The sequence below is a fragment of the Oncorhynchus keta genome, chromosome 34 (assembly GCF_023373465.1).
Source record: "Oncorhynchus keta strain PuntledgeMale-10-30-2019 chromosome 34, Oket_V2, whole genome shotgun sequence".
Taxonomy (NCBI): Eukaryota; Metazoa; Chordata; class Actinopteri; order Salmoniformes; family Salmonidae; genus Oncorhynchus; species Oncorhynchus keta.
Window position 1 is genome coordinate 55,015,253 of NC_068454.1, and position 18,332 is coordinate 55,033,584.

At 40.2% G+C, this 18,332-nt stretch overlaps 1 protein-coding gene across 1 annotated transcript; it reads right to left on the minus strand.

Annotated features, from left to right (window-relative positions):
• Positions 1–6,887: 6,887 nt before the first annotated feature.
• On the minus strand, positions 6,888–16,613 carry LOC118367298 (galanin receptor type 1-like). Its single transcript, XM_035750616.2, has 3 exons — positions 15,308–16,613; positions 15,031–15,096; positions 6,888–9,439 (listed from the first exon to the last, which is right to left on the minus strand). The coding sequence occupies exons 1-3, from the start codon at positions 16,040–16,042 to the stop codon at positions 9,122–9,124; spliced, it is 1,119 nt and encodes a 372-aa protein (XP_035606509.1). The 5' UTR covers positions 16,043–16,613; the 3' UTR covers positions 6,888–9,121.
• Between the last annotated feature and the right edge of the window lie 1,719 nt (positions 16,614–18,332).

Here is an 18,332-nt window from a genome sequence, read left to right on the forward strand (position 1 = left end):
TATTGTCAACGTGGTCCACACTGCATGAACTTAGTTACGCATGCTGCCTGTGGAGCCTCTCCACTAGGAAGAGATTCAATTGGTCTGGTGCATGAATTGGGGAACTTCTTTAATCAATCTAGCAAGTTCAATGTGATTTTCCAGGAAATCGCAAAATCAAAACATGGTTTCACCTCGTTGAAACCGCTCTGTCCAACCAGGTGAACTGTTCGCATCCCTGCCATCTACTCAGATCTCAGCCAGTATGAGTCATTGCTGACAGCCCTTGAAGAAATTGCATCATGCAGCTCATCTGGCACTTCAACTAAGGCTAATGGTCTTGATGGAACATTTCTAAAAGGGAACACTGTGCTCGGCCTTGTAATGGCTGAATACCTGATGGGGGATTTGGAGTGTCTGAACACCTCCCTGCAGCTTAGGAAACAGACCGTTTCAGGCATGTTGGAGGCTGTGGATCATTTCAAAACAAGCATGCAGGACAAGCGAAGGAGCACTTTGATGTCTTGTTCAGGAAAAGCAACTGCTATGGCCACAGTTGGACCTACAACATATTCAGATGCCTCATATCTGCAAACCTACAAAGCGTAACACAGGTCAGGCTGCAGCCCATATACATCCAGATGCCCAGTCTTTGTACAGAGCCCAATTAGACAACACCTTGGACACAGTGAATACTCAATTTATAGAGAGGTTTGATCAAACTGCAGCAGCTTGAAAATGTGCAGCTACGCGGAGACTTGGACAAGGTGGTAGACGAGTATCCTGAATTCAAGACTACTGCAGGTGCAGCTGGGCATGTTTGGGGCTAATTACACATATCAATATATATGCTAACATTATTCAGGAAATGGTGCCAGAGGTGAGAGGTCTCTTCAGTCAGGTGAAAGCTTTAGTAAGTCTTCTGCTAGTCGTCCCTGACTCTTCCTTAGAGGCTGAGAGGAGTTTTAGTGCCCTGAGGAGGCTTAAGACATGGCTTAGATCATCGGTGAGTCAAACAAGGGTGAATAATGTGGCCATGTGTCACGTGCACCAGGAGAAACTGGACAGACTTCACCTTGAAGGAATATACCAGTCTATTATCGGTGTCAACGATAAGCGCAAAAAGGCCTTTGGATCCTTTGCTTGAAGAACGGCAAGTCAAAACACATGTCATTGCCTGGAGATGAGAGGATAGGAGAGAAGAGCAGAGGAAAGGAGAAGAGATGACTGGAGAGGAGAGGAGAATATAGGACCGGAGGAGAGCGGACGAGTGCAGAGCTCAATGTTGACTCCATGGCTATGGCCTTACATACACACACAATTCACAATGCAATGTCTAATAATACTTCCACCCTACTGTTCATTACTTTATATACACCAAAAACAAACAATTTTACTAATTACTACTGCCCAAATCCTGGTCTGAACTGAGTTTGTACAAAAATACACCCTGCATCTCACCCTTCTTTTTGCCAGTATTGTAAATATTGACCAAACATATTTCAGACTTTCCAGAGATAATCCGTATTTTCCATTATCCTTAGGAGAAAGCAGTCATCGGTAAGTATATTGCCCTAGACTGAGAATAGTATCCAGTTATGGTAGGGGTGCAATAAGTATAGCCAGTTATAATTGTAACGGTTTGGCAGATTTAGAAAAAAAGATCAGTCTTTACATGGCTGAAAGAAAAGGAATATAACATGCACTGTTTACAGGAAACTCACTTTACATCCTTAGATGAAGTGGTGTGGAAAAAGAAATTGGGTGGTGAAATAATTTTCTGTCATGGACAAAGGAACTCAAAGGCTGTGATATTAATTAACAAAAATGTTGATCTGAATGTGCAAATAGTTAGGAATGATTCACAAAGGTGAATCCTTTTGAATATGAAAGTGGACGAAAAAGAGATTTGGCTCATTAATCTATATGGTCCAAATCAAGATGATCCTTCTCATCCTTTCCCAATGAATGAAGATTATGGTAAGGAATTCTTTCCAAATAATATAACAAATTGAAAATCAACAAATGTATAGAAAGATCAGTGTGAAGGCCAAATTACAGAGGAATAACTTTTTTGAGGCTATTAGATCCTTTCAGTCTGGAAAAACCCCAGGGCTTGATGACATACCAGTAGAGGTATATCAAGTATTTTTTAATATACTTAAAGCTCCATTGTTAGATTGTTTTAACGACTCCTATAGAAATTGTAGTCTGTCAGGTACTCAGCAGGAAGGTCTGATTTCTCTATTTTTAAAACAAGACCCAGATGGCAAATATGAAGACCCAGTCTATCTAAAAACAAAAACTGGAGGCCCCTTACCCTTCAATGTTGTGATGCAAAAATACTAGCAAAATGCATAGCACTCAGGATGAAAAGGGTTTTAAAAGGTCATGAAACATATAAGAAGCCAGGAATGGTATTTATAGTGGATTTTGAAAAGGCATTTGATAAAGTAAGACTGGATTTTATTTATAAATGCCTGGATTTTTTCAATTTTGGTAATTCTCTTGTAAAATGGGTAAACAAATAATGTATAGCAACCCCAGGTGTAAAATAGTAAATAACAGCTACTTCTCAGAGTTTTGAATTGTCAAGAGGAGTTAAACAAGGGTGTCCGCTGTCACCGTATCTTTTCGTTATGGCCATCAAAATGCCAGCTATTAAAATCTGATCCAATAACAACATTAGAGGATTAGAAATCCAAGGCTTAAAAACAAAGGTGTCCATGTATGCCGATGACTCGAGTTTTATATTAAGTCCATATGCTATATCCCTGCAATGTCTCATTGAAGAGCTCGGTAACTTTTCTGTACTCTCTGGACTAAAACCTAATCATGATAAGTGTATAGTTATTACGTATTTGATCCTTAAAAAATACACATTTTACATTACCCTTCAGTTTACCTATAACATGGGCTGATGGTGAAGTAGACATACTCTGTATTCATATCACAAAAGATATAAATAAGCTATCCACAATGAATTTCAATAGAAAACTTGTAAAAACAGACAAGACCCTGCAACCATGGAGAGGTAAATACCTGTCTATTTATGTAAAAATGGCCCTGGTTAACTCCTTAGTCATATCTCAGTTTACTCACTTACTTATGGTGCTGCCTACTCCTGATGATTCGTTTTTTCAAATCATATGAGCGAAAAATATTTCGCTTCATCTGGGACGCTAAACCAGACAAAATAAAACGTGCCTATCTATATAATGAATATGAATTTGGTGGGTTGAAATGATTAAATATAAAAGCACTAAACCTCTCTCCTAAAAGCTTCACTAAGAAAAGCTCATCTATTGTTTAAAAATTGCCTTTTTGGCTTTGTGCAGATTGCCATGTCTCATTTTCGATTAATTGAAAATGATACTTTTTTCAAAGTATCTCTCTTTTTCAAACAAGCATTGCAGAGCTGGCTACAATTTCAATTTCACCCCCCTGAAAAGATAGAACAAATATTATGGCTGAACTCAAATGTGCTGGTTGATAAAATACCTGTATTTATGGGAAAGATGTTTGAAAAGGGAATGTTGTTCTTAAATTATATTGTAAATTGGAATGGTAGAGTTATGTCGTTCAGTTATCAGAATTGTACAGAAAGGTCTGCTCAATCCAAGAGTACAACCAATTGATTACAGTATTACCCCAAAAATGGAGGAGGCGGGAGGAGATTGGGAACTGGTCTGTCTGCCCAATATAAAGGATCAAAACTGACGGAGGAATAAAAATAGCATAAATAGGGAAGCATACCAGTTTCATTTGAGGACCAGGATGATGACAACTGTGCCATACAGATTGCAAAATAGTTGGGAAGAGATTTTTGATGTACCGATTCCATGGTAAAGGGTGTATGAGTTGATATATAAAAACAACGCAAGATTCAAGACTTCGTGCCAAAGATTTCAGCCAAAATTATTATATAGGATTCTTTCTACCAACAAACTGTTGAATATTTGGGGCATAAAATCATCGAAGCTTTGCAGATTTTGTTGTGAAGATACAGAATCAATACACCATTTATTCTGGTATTGCCCTCAGATAGCCTGTTTCTGTTCTCAGATTCAGGAATGGCTGAAAATCATAGCATTGATCTAAAATTGACCCTGCAAATAGTACTGTTAGGAGATTTGGAGAGACTGGGTCAGTCAATTAATGAAATACTAAAACTCTTAGTAAAAATATTTATCTTCAACTCGCAATCTGTGGATTCTTTTCGATTAGACAGATTGAAATTCTACGTTAAACATCACCGTATAGTTGAAAGATATGTGTTGCGATATGTGTTGCGAAACCCGAAGTGGGTGGCCAGCAGAGATAGATGGGATGGGCTGAGGGAAGCTGAGGGTTGGTATGTGGAATTGGAGACAAGTGGGACTGGAGTTGCTGTGTGGGAGATAGAATGATGGTCAAAGGTAAAACGTTTTTTTTTTAAGTCAAAATAAAACATAATAAAAAGTACATTTGAATGACACTGAGTGGCAGTGTTTTTACAACTAATGCCGGTTTGCCTGAGGCTGATGCCATGCTGGTGTTTGTACACAAACATATACACACACTCTCGTTCAAATAAACACATACAAGAACACACACATATACATGTAATAGTGCCAGACATGCACACAAACATATACAGTTTGCATTGCTGTTGTGATTTTAGTTGTCCTTGATGTCCTTTGTTTTAAATGTATTTTTAATCTTTTAATAAAAAAAATGCATTGTTTGCTATTTTCTGTCTTTTCCTTTTTTCTATTTAGTTCATTCTCTTGGTTGTTGGTGCATTGTGGGGTTCTTGGGGGTGGGGAATGGTATTTTACATTTTTCTTCCTGGGGGGTACTGTGGGTGGCGTCTCAAATGGTTGAGGGACAGCTATTGGGGAACTGTGGGAGGATGTTGGAGGGTTCGGGTTCACATTTTTTGGCCTGGTGGTAGATCGGTCAACGTGCCCTTGAGCAGGGCATTGACCCTGGATGCTTCTGTGTGTCGCTCTGAATGGGAATCTGTTGGATGACTGGTATGACGTAGTTGTTGAGCGGCTTCACTGCAAGTATATTGTATGTTTCGAATATTCAATGAATAAATAAAAAGTTTATTGCATGTTCAGAGGATCCCTTAGCCAATATATTTTATTCCAAAGGAGACAGATGCATGATTAATGATCTTATTCATATTAATTAGCTTTGGAGGGCAGCTTCTCTAAAATGTTTACAGTCTCATAACATGGTGTGTACAAACCCTCCCCCACCCTGTGTATAGTCAAATATAAATCATAATTGTGCTGGCGAAACAGTGTCAGCAGCCTCTAACCAAACAGCGCCATGTTACAGTACATATGCTGTTTAATCATAAGTAAACAGTGAAAGCTGTGTGGAAACGTAAGTGGGAAGGTAAGATAAAAACCCTCACATACTCCTAGCATATGTTACATGCAAGGGAGGGAGCAGATACCTTGTTTTAGTCCAATGTTATTTACCTGCTGGGTCGATAAACTAGAATTCATAGAGCAGATATCTTATCAACTCACAAAATACCAGCACATTCACCAAAGCACAAAATGTGCTAAATATACTTGAACTACCCATTCATATTTGTACCTCAACGTGGGTAGAAAGAACATGACCAAAAAACGTATCCCAAAAGCATACCCAGGATGAAACCAGTTTTGACTGGTATAGCCCTCAACAATAGTCTATAATAGCCCTTACTTTCATCCTCTTCGGAATTAAATAAATATATCTCAGTCCTCCAAAATCAATTGCACAAGACGTAGTTGGAGTGTGTTTGCGCTTTTGAGAAAAAGAGTGACCTTGTTATAGTACTGTAGGCAAGAACCGTGGATGTTCTCTGCATGATTAAAGAGTTTTATTTATTGCCTAATAACTTTGGTTCAGGTGTAGGATCTTAATTTGTTGCTGATAATTTTCCTGTGCCACAGGAAATGGAGATGAGTTTTTGTGATTTACCGAAATTCACTGAAAACCTGCACTTGCACACGGTTATTTTAACAGTACTGCACTTTTCATGTAGCCCAATTTCAGCCAGCTAATTGCCTAACCACGGTTCAAGCAACATTATGGACTAAAAGTTCAAATCCAGTTGCTGCAGGATTATGCTGCGACAATACTGGTCAAATTAAGATCCTACATCTGTAGGGGACAGCGTTATTTATTATTCTTATGGGTGAGCATGGTGACCCAGAAAAGAAAGTAGTAAAAGTATGAGGTTGTAAAATAGCTAGCCAAGAAGATTATGAGGAAGGATAAGGTGGATATTTGGATGGGAGCTAGTGGTGTTTACTGTCCTGAAGGGAGCATGCTACCAAAAAAATCATTCGCAATAAAAATTTGTTCTGGAATCAACTTCATCTCCACATTCTTGGGCGGCTATGCTTCTGGGATGATATCGTTTTCATGTTTAATGTATTATGTATGTTTTGTGCTCCAAGTGTGTTTACTAAGACTTGGCTCTTTAAAAAAAAATGCTATTTTTAAGTACTACAGCATTTTTCACGCATTCTGATGTGAGACATTTATTCCTGCAGAAGTGGGTGGCGCTGGATGATGTGGCTGACGATTGGTTGCTTTCTAGTGCAAGAAGATAAGCACATTTTGTATTCATGCCTTGTAAACCAATCTATTCTGAGCGATGCCAGTGGTCCATTGCCTGGGCTAAACAGTCCAATTCAGCACATTAGCCAAATGCCACTTTCAGGAAATGTGTTCTTCTCTCATGGGCCAGCTGGTTGTTACCTGTTACTGCAATGGAAAGGACTTGATTGAGGGAATGGAAGTGAACTACAGATGGTCAAATCCATCTACCTTCATCACGATACCGTAGATTGTATGTGCATAGTAGAATGAAATACAACAAATGAAATCAGTGAGTCTTTTCATGAGGAAACATATTGCTTGTCACAACAGTTTAATGTCATATCAACATGTATAAGCACTGCATTGGCATAATATTAAAGTGTAGATTTTTGTCAGCATAATATTGCACAAAAACAAAAAAACATAAAATAAGCGTTTTACATTTTCCCAAACATTTTAGAAATTCAAATACAGATAGATATGTGTAGAAAGTTTATTCTATTCCAGAAAGCAAATATTTGATTCACAGTGTTCTGGAGCAGAAACAAAAGAATCATTCAAGAGTCTTAATTCATCAAGAGAGTCTTCATTAAACACACTGATAACGAGTAATGAGGGATAAAAAAGGAATAAATTAACATGATTATCACTTGATAGTCTCTGGGTTGCATTAATCCGTAAATACAAAGTGAAATAAATAATTAGCAGTTCCAACGATTCTACGTGCAGCTGAGTGTAATTGTAACGCCCTTATGTGGTGGTAAGTGAAAACATGAAAAGAGTCATGTTGCTTGGTTGGGGATTGTGGGCCGAACGTAAATTGCAGGATTTGTAATCTGCGAGTAGCAGCAGTTTCCACTCCATGCATGTCCTTGTTTTCCAACCTTACCCTAAACACTTACCTTAGCCACTTGCTACAGTAGCATACCTAAACTTAACCTTACCCTGCCTACCACTTACCCTAACCACTTCATAGCATGCCTAAACCTTACCCATTCTAGATGTTCATTACTGACATTAGTTTACGCTTAAGTAAGAGTGTGCAACTGCGCCTCGCTATGGAGATAGCCACGCACCGTACAATGACCACTAAGAGAGTTTCCCATGGCAATACTCAAATATATACAAATCCGTATGAGAGAGTTTTCTCCTATACCATGGATAGAAATAACCAAAGTTCTGTCTCTTCCATTTGTTTTGTTTTTTACTGTATTCATTATTGTTCTCTATCTAGAGTAGGCAATCCCTGACTGGCTTATGTTAACCAAACAAAATATTTAAAGAGTACTAGCTAGCTTTCGACACATAAAATGAGAAGAAGTAACTTTTTTTCAAATCTCTCTCACATATACTGAACTACCAAACATGGATGTGGTGTTAGCTGTGAAAAGGAGCAGGATATACTTTTGTGAGAATAATTGTGTGTTTTTTTTCTGTCTACTTCTGATTGTAAGTGGTTACCACAGACAAACAAAATCTTGGCATTTTTCTTTAGTTTACTCTCTAATGATGGGCGAAATGGAAGTCAAAGGGTAACGAGATCCCACACAATGCCTTTAAACCACATACAGCACCTGTACAAGCTCTAATGTACAAGCCAATGTCATGACAAAACAATACGCCATAAAACATGGACTGTCCATATCATACACCGATTCAATGAATAAGATAAAGTAGGCTTATATTGAGCACACATTAGAATATTTTTGAAATAGTTTATACAATAGCGTTATTAAAAATCCCAACTCGTGTTTTTTATATTCATTGCAAAGTCCATTACAGATGGCAAGACAGGTTTAGGTTATACGGACAACATTTCCCTTGTATACACATTGGCAACTCACAACAAGAGAATTGACCATTACATTCAAGCAACAAAATGTTTTCTCTTCAAACAGTATTCAACTTTAAAGACAAAATTACACTGTGTACATTTTTTATATTCTGGGCAACATCTAATAGAGCAATAGCTAATATGTTTTAACAATTCAACACTACTCCATGATAGGCTACCATGTAACATATACAGCAGTAACATCAGGCTTCATTTGTGTAGAGTGAAGCTATATTACAGACACTCATTTCAATTGCTACTGAAGAGAGCAGCAATACAGCATCACAAAGGACCAACAATATGCACATGCACATGTAAGAAGGCAAATGACCAAACATTCACAGTTTTGATGTATAATAAGATGGCCAGTGAAATATCAAAGTCCACATTCTCTGCTTTCCCGAGAGTCAGACTCTGCAATCTTCCTGTGATAATGACAGAGAGAACGAGAGAGAGGAAGCAAGATAAAGAGAGAGAAAGAGACGCTCACTACACACATCCCGTATGGCACATCGTCTGGCGTGGCATTATTTTGATGATGGAACAGCGCTGATGTGGACCTATGTAGCTTGAACGATATCCACTTTTCTTCATATTGTCTTCATACCGTTTCCGAATCGAAACATGGAACCTCATAGCATTATGTCTCAGGAGGACCCTTGAAAACAGTCAATCATCATGGCCGTAGTTGAGCTGGCACTCGGTGACCTCCAATCAGACGTTGGTGCAGTTGGTGGAGGGCGGTGTGTTGTCCACCTTGCTGCGGAACTCCTTGAGTTCGTTGAGAGGGGAGTTGGTAACCTGACACCTGAACACCTGCTTGTAGGCCTTCCTGAAGTTCTCCGAGAGGAAGGCATATATGACAGGGTTGACGGAGGAGTTGCTATAGGCTAGGCAGTGGGCCGCCACCCGGAACAAGAAGGACCACTGGGTCAAGGGGAAGTTGCCAAACTCCACCCACAGGTGGACCACATGGTGGGGGAGCCATGACAGGCAGAACACCACCACCACTACAAGAACCGTCTGGGCAGTCTAGTGGAGAGAGAGAGAGGAGAGGGGGAGCACAGGGTAAAAAGTCTTCAAGTATGAAGAATTGAATTTACCTTTCATTAATAAAAAACATACTTCTGAACGCATCTACTAATGTCAATACATTGTCTAGTTGTTATCACTATGTGCGTCCACTAAGCATGTGACGTGTATAACCTTGTCCCTTTATGAGATTGTCTTTCAGTAGAATCTGGGATGTTCTCATGTCTTTTGCCAAAACTAGCAGAGCGAAAGGTGGCATCTGTCGGATGAAATGTCAATGTCATGCTTGCTGGCCTGCTCTGGCTTTCCCCTGCATTCCTGGCTTGCAGATTGATTTACCGCCGTGTTCAATAATTAGCACGCAACATGGGAGATATATTAAAGAGCGGGAACATACAGAGAAGGCATTGGGGCAGGGCTGGAAATGTTTACAAATGTGTCTGCTTGCTTTCCGCTGCTATTTGAGTGTCTGCCTGCCACAGCAGTTCCTGAGCCCCGCTAACAGGGAAGCACATGGATCTTCTCCAGGAAACTGGGAGGCGATGCTCAGACAAAAGGAGGGAGGGAAGGAGAAAGGGAGATGAAGGACATAGAGAGAGGAGTGAGGCGGGGAGAAAGATAGATGGTCAAAGACCGATAGGAACGCTCACTATAAAAAAACAGACCTGTAATATAGAGACAGCGAGATCAGACACAGAGGGATAGATGTAGCTAAGTAATGAATTGAATGAAGTGAGGTTTTCAGTAAGCTTGGTGGCATCATGAAAATGTACATAAGTCCAGCTCAAATACCTACCATTCAGCACTACAACAGCCCAAAATCAACATCAACCACATTGTTGCAAAAGGCACAGCCGCGTAAAAAAAATCTCCCTTTCATCTGTTCCCAGGTCTCCCTTGAAGACCAGCAGAACTGACTGTACCCTGAACTCCCAATCATTCAGAGCTGTCAAATTGGTATGTGTAGTGTTCAATTATTCCTTCAACAGTCAAATCCCAAAATGAAAACAGAAATAACCTTGCTCTGTTATTTATTTTACCATCATTAGTTAAGTCTAGGTGTTTGAGTCTATGTGTTTGTTTCTCTTGGAGAACGAACACAGCTAATTTGATGGTGACAACTTGTGAATCTATAAATTGTTCTTGGGCTCATATATGGAAATATAAATATATAAATCACTGTCTTAAGCTACTGTATATGGTATGGAAGAGGAACCGGAATCTGTTTGTATAGTACAGCACACATACACAACCAACACACACACACATACCCAAACACACACGCCCACACACACACACACACACACACACACACACACACACACACACACACACACACACACACACACACACACACACACACACACACAGTCAGAGGGGCTCAAAATCCCCCAAAAGACAAAATCACTGAAGTGAAACAGTGGAGGTAGGACATTGTGATTTCCCTCTGCCATCCTCACATTGAAGGGCTTTAGGTCTCCATTTAGAGGCTATTGGAAGAACAAGTCCAGCATTGGCATCCATAACAATTCCTGTGTGCTGTTAAATTAAACGCCTAATTGAATTAAATAACAGAGTATAACTGTTAAATCTACTAATTAACTGTGCCTCACACCTCCTACACTGGGAATTCATTAAAACATAGTGGCATGTCAATCAAAAACAAACCCATTGCCTACTCCAGGGAACACCTTTTTCTGCCTGAACAGCCTAAAGATGACTGCAATCGCTAACAACCGTCTGTTGACATTTCATTTATTTAAGTATGTATATTATGAAGTGTCAGAAAGTACTGGAATTCATATGACACATCCCATTTATAACCAAGTGCATGATACAAGAAATCCATGTTTATCTGGCCTCCATTGATCTCCCATGTTACGATTCCCTTTTATAATAATCCAAACACATGGTCAAGATTATTTTTGAGGAGTGGATTGAAAGTAAAACATTTGCTCAATACACTTGTCAACGTGAAAGGACAAAGAGGATTGCAGGAGCTTCCCTATGAGCACAAGATGTTGAAAACATGTCATTTTTTGTTGTGCTGAGATGCCACACACGACCGTCTATAAACACCCTGTCCTCCTCCTGTGTGTACCTAGGGCTGATAGGTGGAGACGTTTTATAATAGTGGCAATAGTAGCATTGTTTTCCCAGCTGCTCCTGATACGTTGTTTCACAGCATTGGAGGAGTTACTGAACTGATGGCTGGAGGTCGAGGCCAGCATCCTCCTACTCCTCACACATGCACACACATATGTGAGCACATACACACACACATGCATACATACATACATACATACATACACTGAGTGTACAAAACATTATGAACACCAGCTTTTTCCATGACATAGACTGACCAGGTGAATCCAGTTGAAAGCTATGATCCCTTATGTATGTGTTAAATCCACTTCAATCAGTGTAGATGAAGGGGAGGAGACAGATCAAAGAAGGATTTTAAGCCTTGAGACAGTTGAGACATGGATTGTGTGTGTGTTCCATTCAGAGGGTGAATAAGCAAGACAAATGATTTAATTACCTTTGAACAGGGTATGGTGGTAGGTGCCAGGCTCACCGGTTTGTGTCAAGAACTGCATCGCTACTGGGTTTTTCACACTCAACAGTTTTCTGTGTGTATCAAGAATGGACCACCACCCAAATGACATCCAGGCATCTTGACACAACTGTGGGAAGCATTGGAGTCAACATGGGCCAGCATCCCTATGGAACGCTTTCGACACCTTGTAAGAGTCCATACCCAGACAAATTGAGGCTGTTGTGAGGGCAAAAGTGGCAGGTGGATTCAATATTATGAAGGTGTTCTTAATGTTTTGTAGACACAGACACACAAGCACACACACACACAATTGATTATACCTTTAATTAAACACCTTGTGTCTTGATCTGCCTATAGACACAGCCTCTGTTTTCTTTACTCATTTGACACGTTTAATTGTATTCACAGTGAAAGCGTTAAGTGTAAATAAGTTGGGCTGGTTGGGTGAGATGATTGACGGCTCAAACATGCGCATCGATTTGAATCAGGCAGCAATATCTCTTCAGCTAGGTTTCCATCCAATTGGCAACATATTTTCATGAGAATATTCAAAAAATCTGCATAAAAACAATATGTGCATGTTCCCACCAGAGATGTGTTTCCATCCAATTGACTTATTGTGGATGTGCGCGATGACATAGTCCACATAAAAATCACTTTTGTTATTAAATTCCCATGTACCGGATAAAAAATATATAAGTTAAATCGGTTTCCATCACATTTTAAACTCTACTGATGGTTTTGTCTAAAAAAAAAAGTTACATTATATAGTGCATGTGCCCCATCTGGTATTGGCAAGTGTGTTCTAGCCAACAGCTCTCAGATACCATTTTTTAAAATAGGCAAGTCAGTTAAGAACAAATTCTTATTTTCAATGACAGCCTAGGAACAGTAGGCTAACTGCCTTGTTCAGGGGGAGAATGACATATGTTTATATTGTCAGCTCGGGGATATGGTCTTGTGACCTTTCGGTTACTAGTCCAACACTCTAACCACTAGGCTACCTGCCGCCCCAATGGGTATATAGCCTACGTTATGAGATTATTATGGACAAAATAGCGCAATAATTTTAAATGGTCAAATCGCAGCCAAGCATCGATCATCATCTCACCAGACTAAGACCCTCGATATTAATTGGAAAGGAGCATCAAGCTCATCCCCTTTCACTTTCCCTCCCTGTGAAGTTCCTCGTCATTTATTTCATGTGTAGCCTAATAAACTGAAGGATGTTCCTGAGTTGTAGTGGGAGGACCTCACAGCGTGTAATCGAGTGACTCCGAGTGACATAAAGATCCCACCTTGTCTAGCGTATTTAGCTTTGTCGACATTTGGAAAGTTTACCGACAAATGAACTGTTTCCATCAGGCCTGTCGTGACATTTTTTTTTATCCGGCATAAAAAGGTTGGATTATAGTGAAGATATTCCTATAGACAAATAGTATTTCATTAGTCAGAGTTTATACTCATTGAATGACATTTGAACTGTCTATATGTGACCAAATGAGAATACATTTTTGTGAACGCATAGGTCAGACCAACATTAATTTTTTATTGTTTAGTTATGCGTAAGCCATGTGGACCAGTGTCTGGGCATATTGTTAACGGCCAACACTAAAGAGCCAGGCGAGCAGCAGCAGCGGGTTGGTTTAGACAGGCAAATGGCCATTAAGAAGAGTAATGGCTGAAAGTCCAGTTTAATTGCACTTTCCCACTCTGCTGCTTCACTCAAGTGTGGTAATTGACAGGTGCTTCAGGGACATGGTAGATGGAATGTACTGCCGATACCAAGTGCCTTATATTCAATTTACAATACTGACTAAGTTTATTGGTTATTTTCTTCAGTAGACTATTATTTTTGCCTAGAAAACTGGCAATGGGATGTTGGTTGTTCCTAGGGGGTGGTCCGGACGGGGGCTAAGCCGCTAGTTCGGAAGTTGGAGATTTTTGCATTTTTCAAACACCGGAAACAGCTTTTTCCTACAATCCAGAGTCATAATCAATATGATTCATTCTGTGTCAACAATATTTCTATTTTTCTGCATATCTAAACATACCTCTTGAGCTGTCTGTGGTTCTTCTTTTAAAGAAAACTAAATATGCTTCTCTGCATCTCTGCTCAAAATCTGGGTAAAAGATTGAAAGCATTGTGAGTTTTGTTCAGTACAATGTAGTTATTGCTTACTTTTCTGAAGTCCACCAACCTTGCCAGAAGACAGGTCAGCTAAGATAGTTAGACAAGCTAGTTACTCTAACTTGATCGATAGCATGAAATGGCTTCTTGGTAGCCAGATATGAGGTTGGGAGATTGGGAAGCTATCTGTGCCTGCTAAAGCCAACTTCATAAAATTGCTAGGTGGCGAGAAACAACAACCAATATTTTTTTTTTTACATGAATATATCTTTGAAAACATCTTATCCAAATAGTGTTTTTAGGCTAGAAGGATGGAAGCCTTATAAATGGAAGCCTAGATCTCTTGACAACATGTCTAGAAAAAGCATTAAATAAAAATGCCAAAAAACAACCAAACAGGTTGTTGTTTGGCATATGGCTGAGCTGAGTGATGAGGCATAACTCCTTTCAAATTCATAGACGGCTCTTTAAATTCAAGGACTGACATGCCAAGATGGTCAAAATCCTTGATATAGTTTTAACCATATTTTGACGCTAAACCATGTATCTGTACATTCTTGACGTAAACAAGTAGTACAACCTTCTATTTTGGTTTATGATAAAGCCATAGTGGGTCACAGTGCTAAGCTCATTGAGACATGTATAAGTTATATTCTTCAAGAGTCATTAAGTAAATACTAAGAATTGAAATGATGATTGCACAGCTTCCTAAATCCCAGACTGTAGCTTTAAATCCCAGACTGTAACTAATGTTGGTCTTGTTCCCCTACTATTGCTGCTGGACAACTGGTGTGGGAGACGGTAATACTCCAACATACTGCATTTGTGGGGCTGTCCGCCATACACTAATGATCACCATCAACAGTCAATATGAAAATGTCATGAATGGTTTTTACATACCTTCTTTTTCGATGCCTCTGACTTTCTGGACATGTTTCTGAGTTTTTTGTGCAGGTGATTTAAAACCTGAAAATGCATAAAGAATTGTGTGATGACCTATCAAACGATGAATTGAAGCCTGTGCTATAACAAATATGTAATAACATTGTATTGAAAGCATTTATTTTCAAAGGCTATCTAATTTATGTCTTAGTTGTCCCCACCTTAGACAAATTGGCAAATGTAAAGGCAATTATCTATCAATACAATAATAAATAAATCAGGATTGCCTGCGTACCTTTGCGTAACAGAACGAAATCAGCAGCAGGGGCAATACATAACCAAAAACAAACGTGCACACAACATAGACTTTCTTTTGGTTTTGATCCGGCCACACTTCCCAACAATAGGTGTGATTCTCGTCTCTCTGGTATATGTTGTGTATGACCGCGACTGGCGCCGCCATGGCCAAAGAGAGTATCCAAATGACCACCACTCCGATCAAAGCGTGCTTTGACACGCGGATGTAGGACGACTTTCTGGAGTGAACAATGGCAATGTAGCGGTCCACCGACATTGCGGACAAGGTGAAAATACTGACCAGCATGGAAACGGTGAAGAAATAATGAATAAACTTGCAGATGAAGGCACCCAGAACCCATGTCGGCATCATGTAAATAGTTGACTGAAAAGGGATGCAGAAAAGCAGATAGGACAGGTCGGCGATGCTAAGGTTGAGGATGAATATGTTTGTGGTGCTCCGTGGTTTTCCGGGTTTACTACGTGCCAGCACCGTGATGACCATGGAGTTTCCCAACACTCCAAGCGTAAAGATGAGTCCGAAAACTAAAAGCGTAATGAAGTTGTCCATGCCAATCCCGAACAGAAGTTTCTGATTTTCCTCCTCGACATCCGTTCTGTTGAGATACCATGATGCAAATTCGGTTAGGTTGTCCAAACCAGACGAGTTCATCACTTTTTCTAGTGCTGGACTATTTTCAAATGTAACTATAGGGCGCACAAATGCCTTCATATGTCTTCATGGGTCGTTGGACAGTAGCTGGCAGACGTTTTTGCCTATTCAGATAACCAAAGCATAATTTGTTTCAAAGTCTCTTGAGTCTCTTGAATACAGCCATCACACAATATTGTATCTCAATTCGTTACAATGTTCCTCATTGTTTTTCGATACAATGTAAGTGAAGATACTTTTTACGATACATTTTGTCAATATGTCTGAAGTTAGCTGCCCAGAGTGTACTGTTCTATATATTCTTGGTGCGTAATGCAGTTGCTGTCTCCACCTGGTGCGTCCTCAGTCGCTGGATGGCTCCGCTCAAATCCCTCCTCGCCCTATTTCCCACTACATATTATAGAAGGGGCTGGGCTGCGCGTCTCACGTCAGCTTTCAGTACCACCGCCCAAGATGTACTAAAAAGCACTCCAAAATTAAACTTGGCCTGTCCACGTTCTCGCGGCCATAATTATGCACAATGCGATGTATAAGATATCGAATGACATCATTCTCTTGTAGGCTAACATCTGGGGTGATTTGAAATTGCTAACAGCAGTCTAATATACACTGAGTGTACGAAATATTCGAAACACCGTCCTAATATTGAGTTGCAGCCCCTTTTAGCCTCAGAACATCCTAAAAAAAAATTCGGGGCTTGGACTCTTCACGGTGTCGAAAGCATTCCACGGGGATGCTGGCCGATATTGACTCCAAAGATTCCCACAATTGGCTGCATGTCCTTTGGGTGGTGGACCATAATTGATACACACGGGAAAATGTTGAGCGTGAAGTACGTGACACACTCAAACGGGTGCGCCTGGCACTTACTACCATACCCTGTTAAAGGCACTTCAATATGTTGTCCTTCCCATTCACCCTCTGAATAGCACACATACACAATCCATGTCTCAAGTCGTCTTTAACCTGCCTCCTCCCCTTCATCTACACTGGTTGATGTGGATTTAACACATAGATAAGGGATCATAGCTTTCAACTGGATTCACCTGGTCAGTCTACATCATGGAAAGAGGAGATATTCCTAATGTCAAATCAAATTGTATTTGTCACCTGCCCTGAAGACTTTACGGTGAAATGCTTATACTTACAGGCCCTTAACCAACAATGCAGTTCTATGCAAATAGCCCGGCAGGCCATTTGATTAATTGTCCAGCATTATCTCTTGAAAATGTTGTGTTCACTCAGTGTAGTTGGCATTCATCATGTCTGTGAAATGGGCCTGTTGGCTTATGAAACAAGGGGTTGGATATGTGGTTAGCCAATGAAGGATAGTGGTCCAGGCTTGACAAACATTATTTCATCCCAAATTATTATATATATATATTTTTAAATGACAAGCATTAGCTCCTCTCTGATAACGGTAAATGATTGTGCCGGGCTCTTGTTCTGGCAGTGGGCCTAGAGCATGTATTTGGGGACAGGACACTTCATGAGATGGAGGCATTTACAGTAAAATATACAGAATCCACAATAGCCCATTAGTATATCCCCCTTGGGTTCTACCCCGTGGATGGCCCAATGTTGGTGCCATTCCTCTGCTGAACACCATCTGGACAAGGGAAAGTGTGCTCTCCAGAACAAATCATTTCAGTTATCTCTTCTATCCTTCAATTTGCTTCCACTCGCCCATATCATTTACTAATTGATGTTACAGCCCTCTGGTTAATGGAATTCTCACACATGTGCAGGACGAAACAGTACAGACAAGATTCATGACCGGTGGATCAGGCTTAAAACACACACATACATACACACATGGATACACACACACACACACACACACACACACACACACACACACACACACACACACACACACACACACACACACACACACACACACACACACACACACACACACACACACACACACACACACACACACACACACACACGCACACACACGCACACAGACATACATGCACAGACACACACACACACAGACATACATGCACAGACACACACACACACACGCACACACACACACACACTGTTACGGATACAGGTATCCTGTGTGTGTATCCTGTGTGTGTATTTCTTTTCTCTCCTCCTCACAGGTGGCAATCATCATTCCCCAATCAGTCATCAATCAGTCACTGATCAGAAGACACACCTCCTGTTTCCATTACCCTATCACATTCCCTTTCCCTTCGTTTAAAAACCCTTTCTGTTGTTTGCTCTAGAGCTCAATCTCTCTGTCAATTCCATCTGTCTGTAGATCTCTTGTTTGGTTTTTGCAACTACAAGATGTCGCACATGGGCATACACTACCCACTGCATTTTTGGTGAA